Genomic DNA, 8,521 nt, shown 5'->3' with positions numbered 1-8,521 from the left:
CATCATGCTTGCTTCAGTGAAATTCATGTTGGTTATAGTATCTCTGATCTACTCATAATGAAATAACAGTAACTCAGAAGCACTTTTGGAACTGTGCCATATAATGCACTTAAATGTCTTTTTGTACCAAAACAAGACTATGTTAGTTGATATTATTCATATAGTCAATGTGTTTCTTGTGTAGAATGCACCACTCTAAATCAGGTTTATAATTCCCTGTGAGCGTTATGAAGTGTGTTCTCCTCCAAATACATCTCAGGAATCGAATAGGCAGCTGAGTTTACTTTGATGGGTCGAGGACTTTATCCCAAACTCCTAGACAAAGCAGTCCCTGGGCCCCTGTGCTGTTGCCTCGGGTGCACCGACCATTCCTCCACCACTAACCTCCAATCCTAACTCTAGCTCCAACCCTAACCCTAGCCTCAACCCTAATCTTCACCCTTACCATATAGATCCAACCCTAACCCTAGCTTCAACCTTCACCCTACCTCCAATCCTAACCCTAGTTCCTTCTCTAGCTCCAATCCTAACTGTAACCCTAACCCTAGCTCCAACCCTCGCCATAGTTTCAACCTTCACCCTACCTCCAATCGAAACCCTAGTTCCTTCTCTAGCTCCAATCCTAACTGTAACCCTAACCAGGGGTGTAGTGCTGGGGGGTTACAGGAGAGCGCTGCTCCCCCACTTCTCTTTGGCAGGAAGAGCACCGCTTTTGTACTTCACGTGTAGAATATAACTGTTTTGCTCCTATTAATATATGGAGATATACAATATAATAGCGACCCCTTGCTTCTAAATATAGCACTACACCACTGACCCTAACCCTAGCTCCAACAATAACCCTCACCTTATCCCTAATCCTAACTCCAACCCTAACCCTTACCTTCAACCTTAACCCTAGCTTCAAACCTAACCCTCAGGTTAAAATATTTGGAAGCCCCTGCCTTGACCACTGACCAGTCATTATAAGCAAGGGTGACCAGACATTTAGGGTATAGTGTCCCATAAGTTTATTTGTTTTACATTTGTAAACCAAATATTACTGTCAAATGTGTACATGTTATCATCTTAATAACAATAGTGCATAGCTGGTTAAACTTTTATAACAGGTACGGTAACACAGAATAATAAACATGGCAAACCAGGGTAAACTATGGCATATGCACAGTAGGAAGGCTTGGTGGTCCAGTGGTGAAAGAAAGGGGCGTGTTACCAGGAGGTTCCCGGTCCAAGCCTAGCTCACTGTGTGACACTGAGCAAGTCACTTAACCTCCTTGTGCTACGTCCTTTGGATGAGACGTAAAACTGAGGTCCTGTTGTAAGTGACTCTGCAGCAACAGTTGTGATGCATGGTTCACCCCCTAGTCTCTCTAAGTCGCTTTGGATAAAAGCGTCTGCTGAATGACTAAATAATATTAATAATAATATAACCATGGGAACTTCAAGGTGCTAAAATAACCAGGATAAGCTTTTAAGGCTTGCAGCAAGTTGAAACTACCTCAGGTTGAACTCTGAAATCATATCATAAACAGATGGCAAGTTATTATATTTCAGGGTAATGCTATTGAAAATAATAGCACCCACGACCCTGGCGAGGGACCCTGTTTGTAAATATTTTTCTGCCTGGACTGCTTATATTGTATGACATCACTGTATAGCCATCCTGTGCCCCTGTGTGTCCACTCTGCCTGGCTTCATTAGTTCTCTCTAGAAAGGTTTTTGGAGGCTGCCTTGGAGAAGTTCCTCGTTGGTTTTGTAATGTTTCTTTATTGGGTGTAACTGACCGAGAGGGAGGGTCTTTCATCCTGCTCTTTTTCTATAAACTCTGCAGCAGAAGTCTCTTGCAGTTTGCTTCACTATTTTTGGATCCACGCTTTGGGAAAAAAAAAAAAAAAAAGGTAAATCTATTTGAACTGTTCGATCTTGCTTTGCACTGTGAAATCTATTTGTTTTTACAGGTTTTTGGATAGTTTGCTGTCTTGGTGATAATGATGTAGTTGAAAGGTAGGCTTTGCTCTTTGCATCTTAAATACACTGAGATCTTGCCAGCTGATGGCTGGAAATTGATCCTGGGTATATGAGAGCAGCACATTATCACTGACTGACACTTGCTTGTCATATTTTAAATTCAGGGTGCTAAAGGCTTCTTTAGTTTAAATCTGCTTTCAGATAATTGGCTGGTATTCTTAACCAGAGGAAAGAAATGTATGTGTATGACACTTTTTTAATTTAATTGATCCAGTTTAATTTCACACAAATGTTTGGGTGATGCATGGTCTATAGCAGGGCTTCTCAAACTCTGTCCTGGGGACCCCCTGTGGCTGCTGGTTTTCATTCCAACTGAGCTCTCAATTACTTAACTAGACCCTTAATTGAGCTGATAATTTGCTTAATTAGACCTTTTTACTTGTTTTCGGCTCTTGAACAGTTGCATATTTCAAGTTAGCTGTAACATCTGATAAGTAACTTGAATTACAATTGTTTAAGAGCTGAAAACAAGTAAAAAGGTCTAATGATGGGTCAAGGTCAAGTAGATGATCATGATTTTAGATGCACTGAGGTGTTTGATAACTGTGTATCTGACCTGCCAGCAGCCCTCTACTCTTGAATTACAATGTATGCAGTAATGTGGGTGCTGAGAGCAGAAGGGTATTTTTAAGAACCGTCTCAATACAACAGCTGCCAAAACTACTACAGCGCAGTGAAATATGTGATATGATATCTTTTTGGGAAGCAAAAATAAATAAATACAGAAAGCATGTTCCTTGAAATACTTTCTAGTAATTGCTTTGCAGTTAAAAATAGGCATACTTGTGTGCTGTACAGCACAGGGATGGAAATAAGACTCCCATTGCATAGTTGTACTGTCTGTTTATTAAAACACACCTGCGTTTGTTACCTACAGGTATACACTGGGGCTAATCAAGCTCCTAATAAAATCTGGAATGGGTGAAACCGCTATACAATAGGAGTCTTATTTCCACCCTTACAGTATTATTGTCCATTTTAATGAACGGTAATCTGCTGCTTGATAGTTGTTGCCAAACGATGATTATGTAGCAGATCATTTCACACCATTGTGTGTCTAAACATATGATTCATAATTGCAGATTGAAGCCCATGTATCCAGATGTATAGATAATGACACTCTTATGGCTATTCCATCTTTACTCCTGCAAGATTTATAAGGAAAAGCTTTAAATAGAAGATTTAAACCAACACATTTTCTTTTTTTTTTTTCTTTTGCTTTTGAGTTTGTAAGCTTTTGTAACAAAACATCCAGCAGGATGACTATAACCGCACTGACAATGACATAGAGCTGGCTGCTGGGAGATGCTGTTTTCCATTTATGGCATTTGCCAGCACCTTTTATATGGTTCATTCTAATGGTTATGGAGTCAGGGTAATTTCTACATATGTGTTTGAACCAGAATAGCAGGAGGGATAGAACCACACATAATAATGTCATAGCTGTTGAAAATGTTGATGTGCTCGCAGGAAATGAATTGCTGTGTGGTCATTATTGTCTTGAATCTAGCAGCAGGGAGGGGGGGACAAGGGGGTATTGCAGAGATGGCCCATGTTTAAAGTCACAACGCGAATATACATGACACAGGTGATTCTGTTTAACACTGCTCATACCAGGGGTGGCTACACCTAGCACCATCATCCCAGTCCAGGTTTGTATTTTAAGCACTCAGTTTCAATATGCAATGAATAATTATAATGCTTCTATATTTAAAGGTGTAGTTCAAGTGATTTTTAATTTTTTTGCAGTCTCTTTTTGAAATGTGGTATTCAGGAGGTTATGCAAAACAGAGTCATGCTCACTCTGAAACACTCAATTAAATTAATAGTTAAACACCTCTGTCTTCTAATTTCTTTAAGGATTTCAAATTTTTCAAATCCTCTGGGCAACTTTGGAATTCCCTTACAAGATAATCTTGAGAGCATGCCACTTTTCTTGTAAGCTTGTTAGGCGCTCTAAGATGAAACATCTTGTAAGGCTACACGTGTTAACTTTGTTTCCCACAATACTGCATGAGCACTGTTTTATGCAATGACTTCAAAATGAAAAGCTGTTCAGCTTCAGAAGAATTGTAAATTGTATTGTGATTGAATTGCAAAGTAATTCCAAATGATGTTGTTTACACCCCAAGCATTGGTGCCATGGATACGCTCTCTTCAGAAATCCAGCACGAGGGGAAAAACGACGGGGAGAGCGACCCTGACAGTGAACAAGATTCAGAGGCCTGTGAAAACGATAAAGGCAGGTCTATGTTTCTAGTTTTTATACTAATGTTTCTTGGAATTTTCCGGATCAAATATTGTCTCATTGGTTTTTGTCTCATTTTAGCAATTTCTCATTAACATCTTCAAGGTAACTGTTATAATGAACAAGCAAAACTACTGCTACTACTACTAATAATAATAATGTAAGTGATAGTCCATTTCGGTGTACTAATTTGTCACTACACAACACAATCCTTGGGGTGTCAGTCACTAAAGGGTGATGAGGCTTTATTTTAATGTCCTGTTCAGCACACTAACTGCCCAGCAGGTGGCTCACTTTTACAATGAATCAGGCATGCTAGTGTTGTAAAATTCTGTACATTGTCTCACATAGAGGTACACAACCTGTGGTATGAAAAAATCTGAATCTGAATTCATATTTGTCATTGTTAACATTGAACCATCTGCTGCCATTTGCAATTACACATTCACATGTGCTCTCATTAATAAACGAAATGAAAACACCCAGATAAGCACATGTCCAGAGAACACCCCATACTATTCAAAGAGGATTTATATTGCTAAAAAGTTACTGTATTTCGGCTCGCGCTTCACGCTTTTCTTTGCTCTTGTTAGAACTACCAAATGAACCAGAAACAGCCCCAGCCCCCAAGCAGCCGTGGGAAACAAGTCTTTACTCTGTTTACAACAAAGAATTGCACTTTTTCGCCAGCCAGGAGATCACAATCATAGAGACAACTGACTCCTATGGTGGCGTTGTGTGGCCGGGGGTAGGTACTGCTATAAGTAGTTGGTATACATGTATTTATATTTATATAACACTTTCATTTTTGATTGCATTTTTAAAATATTTTTGATCCAACTTCGATTTTGTGTTCTTCCACTGGTGCAAAGCAGTTCCTTAAAAGAAGTATATTACAGTGAACTCATTTGTGACTGATCTAGTAACCATGGTTTGCATTTTATTTCATATTGTATTTTAGTAGTATAGAAATTACACTTACTGTAAACTATACTGTATTTAAATATTGATTCTGCATTGTAACCCCAGTTTAAATCCCAGCTCAGCCATTAACTCACTGTGTGACCTTGAGCAAGTCACTTAACCTCCTTGTGCTCTGTCTTTCGGGTGAGACGTTGTTGTAAGTGACTCTGCAGCTGATGCATAGTTCACACACCCTAGTCTCGTATCTTGTAAAGCTCTTTGTGATGGTGGTCCACTACGAAAGGCGTTATATAAAGAGTATTATTATAAACAATGAATATGTTATTATGATAAATCAGTTTTCAGGCTATATATTAAAGTGTATATGTAAGAGATCAATATTTGCAGGTTGCTTCAAGTATACGAGTACCTGTATATAATGCATATACAGTATATACATTTAGAAAAATAGATCAACACAGAACGGTGAAGGGGATATACCTATTCCAGTGTGTGATTTTTAAATTCTAATTGATATTAGTTAGAACTGTTATATTCAAATCATATTGTAAATTGAATACCTCCATTGAATTCCCTTTGCTGGGGGGAAAATACAGCCTTTTAGAAAAAACAGCACATTGTTTTGAGTACACTATTTGTATCATGCAAACCAATGTGTAATAGACAGCACAATCTATTAATTTACTGCTGTTTATTTTTTCAGGCACTGGCTTTGTGTCAGTTTCTGGAGAACAACCAGCACCAGTTTAATCTCCGAGACAAAGCAGTCCTGGAAATAGGAGCTGGAACAGGATTGCTCTCCATAGTGGCTTGCTTGCTTGGTAAATCAGTGTTTTATACATTTCTGAATCCTCAGGACTGCCGGACCCAGATTAGCACTAATCTTGGGCTGCCTTACATAAAGTAGCATTGGAGTAATACCACCTCCTTTGAATGTATACACTTGGTCCAGTACAGACCTATTCAAAAGGTATTTATGGTTTGTTTGTATTGTATATTTGGTGATATAAATTACCTGGGGTGGGGGGATCAGATTAATATGGACATCAATAGCAGCAAGATTACATGCCCCTACGTATGATTTTTTGATCTGTCTCTATTTGCTGATGTTGGCGTTACTGTCTATCCTCAGGTGCCTGGGTCACAGCTACTGATCTGCCTGATGTTCTTGGAAATCTAAGAACCAATTTGAATAGGAACACCAGAGGAAAGTGCAGATATCTTCCCCAAGTGGCTGAGTTAGAGTGGGGGAGTAATCTAGAGGAAGCCTACCCCAAATCTCTTTACCGATACGAAGTTGTCCTTGCAGCCGATGTTGTATACCATCACAACTGCCTGGATGAGCTGCTCATCACAATGGAGCATTTCTGCCAGCCAGGCACAGTGCTTCTGTGGTCAAACAAATATCGGTTTACAACAGACCACAAATTTGCTGAGATGTTTCAAAACACTTTTGACACCACTCTTCTCGCAGAGTTCCCAGATACAGAGGTGAAGATCTATATGGCGATGGCAAAAGACAAGCAATAAAAACAAAAAATCCCAACAGCAGTTTAACGCTTAGTTGCCTTGACATCTGGGGTTTCTTATACCTCTTTTTGGCTTTCCTGTTACATTTAGATTAGAAAATTAAGCTTCTATGACTTGCAAGTGTTGTTACCGTTTACAGCTGGCTCCATGGACTTTTGTTAATTGTAACAGAAGATTTGGTGCACATGGTAGGAGTTGGGAACCAACCATTTTTTGGTATGGGTTAGTGAAATAAAGTGAATCTAGTCAGTCTTTGTCAGGTTCCTGGACAACTTGTCATACAAGTATAGCGCAAAAGCATGAGCATGTATCATCTGTGCCATTGATCCTGCTTGCCTAATAACAGCAATCAGCATTTGAGTTATTGTGCATATTGACTAATGCCTTTGGATCAGTTGCTCCTGAGTGCGTAATGATTATTGCTATCAGAGGCAATTTTCCAGTTGCTCTGACTTATCTAGCATCCACTTTGTATTCCCCTATCAATGTTTTGCTACTACCCATTATACATTCAACAAACAGATAACTGTGCATACTGCAGTCAGGCACTCAGTACCTCATGCTGTTCAGCACCTTTGCGTGACATTATTTCTATAATGTTGCCACACCAATAACTTAAAATAAATAAGAACAAACGTTTTTATACTGTAGGAGTGTGCAGAAACAGAAACAATTGTTTGTGTAATGATCAAAGGCTGTTGCCACTCATTTGTTTATGTACATTAAAGTTTTGTTTTTCTTAAATGTTATTAAATTGGGGTCCAATTTTTCTTGTTGCCTCACTGTTGGGCACTGTTACTTGTACACAGCCCCCCAATCAAGACTCTCATAGCTTTACAGTTTTTATTTTTTTTTTTTTAAAAATCAACACTGCACTGTATACCGTGACAGTGGAAGGATAAATCACAGAAATATAGAATCATTTTTATCAGTATTGAGAACTTTATTTTATTAAAAGGTACCCTCATTCAAACTACACCAATGAAAATAAAATGTTCACTCACTGTCTCTCCACTGTAACACAAGCTTTGGACTCTCAATGGCTCACATCCAAAAAAAGAAATTGAAACTTTAAGCCCTGTGATCGACTGAAACAAGCCCAATGTCAACACTTACTCAGGGGTGCAAATTTGGCACTATGGCACTAGATTCTTGAACCAGGGTAACTCATACAGCGCCAGTAACAATCAATTCTGGTGCCAGTAGACATACATATATACACTGCTGTGCAAAAGTCTTAGACATGTTGCATTTTTCTACTTTGATACACCATGAGCATCAGCAATGTAATCAAACCTTGTGCCAGTGTTTTCTATTATTATAACAACCTTGACTTGCATAAAGAAGGAAAAACATTGAGTGAAATAGCTTGCATCACTCGATTTCAAGGTGTGGTTTCCAAAGCATAATCAACAAGTACAGAGAAGCATCATCTGTAATTGACAAACCCAGGACTGGAAGACCCAAAAAGCTGTCCAACAAGGATGAGCAATACTTGAAGATAATATCCTTAAGGAATAGAAAGAAGACGAGCGTTGAATTGACAACAGAACTGGCAGAAGACACAGGTGTCATTGTCCATCAAATAAACAGTACAAAGGTCACTTTAAATCACCACTTAAAGGATGTGTTGCAGTAAGAATTCATCCGTTACAGGGGAACAAGACTAAAAGGCTAAAATATGCACAAGAACCTATGGAACAATGGTCAAAGGTGCTTTAGACTGTTGATGAATGGACAATGACACCTGTGCCTTCTGCCACCTCTGTTTTCAATTCAACGCTTTTACGG

At 38.9% G+C, this 8,521-nt stretch overlaps 1 protein-coding gene across 1 annotated transcript; it reads left to right on the top strand.

The window, feature by feature from the left end:
• Nucleotides 1-1,384: 1,384 nt before the first annotated feature.
• LOC121321027 (protein-lysine methyltransferase METTL21C-like) lies at nucleotides 1,385-7,474 on the top strand. The gene is made up of 5 exons (XM_041259936.1): nucleotides 1,385-1,898; nucleotides 4,161-4,270; nucleotides 4,870-5,024; nucleotides 5,904-6,021; nucleotides 6,333-7,474. The coding sequence occupies exons 2-5, from the start codon at nucleotides 4,171-4,173 to the stop codon at nucleotides 6,728-6,730; spliced, it is 771 nt and encodes a 256-aa protein (XP_041115870.1). The 5' UTR covers nucleotides 1,385-1,898; nucleotides 4,161-4,170; the 3' UTR covers nucleotides 6,731-7,474.
• The last annotated feature ends 1,047 nt before the right edge of the window (nucleotides 7,475-8,521 follow it).

This window comes from Polyodon spathula, chromosome 9, assembly GCF_017654505.1.
Source record: "Polyodon spathula isolate WHYD16114869_AA chromosome 9, ASM1765450v1, whole genome shotgun sequence".
NCBI lineage: Eukaryota > Metazoa > Chordata > Actinopteri > Acipenseriformes > Polyodontidae > Polyodon > Polyodon spathula.
The sequence above is the reverse complement of the archived record's forward strand: the minus strand, read 5'-3'. Positions and strand labels throughout refer to the sequence as shown.

Excerpts from the sequence above, each read along its gene's own strand:
- LOC121321027 (XM_041259936.1), top strand. The coding sequence starts at position 4,171 with ATGGATACGCTCTCTTCAGAAATCCAGCACGAGGGGAAAAACGACGGG. Across the intron at positions 4,271-4,869 it reads GGCCTGTGAAAACGATAAAG|AACTACCAAATGAACCAGAA; the intron begins GCAGGTCTATGT and ends TGCTCTTGTTAG. Across the intron at positions 5,025-5,903 it reads GTGGCGTTGTGTGGCCGGGG|GCACTGGCTTTGTGTCAGTT; the intron begins GTAGGTACTGCT and ends TTATTTTTTCAG.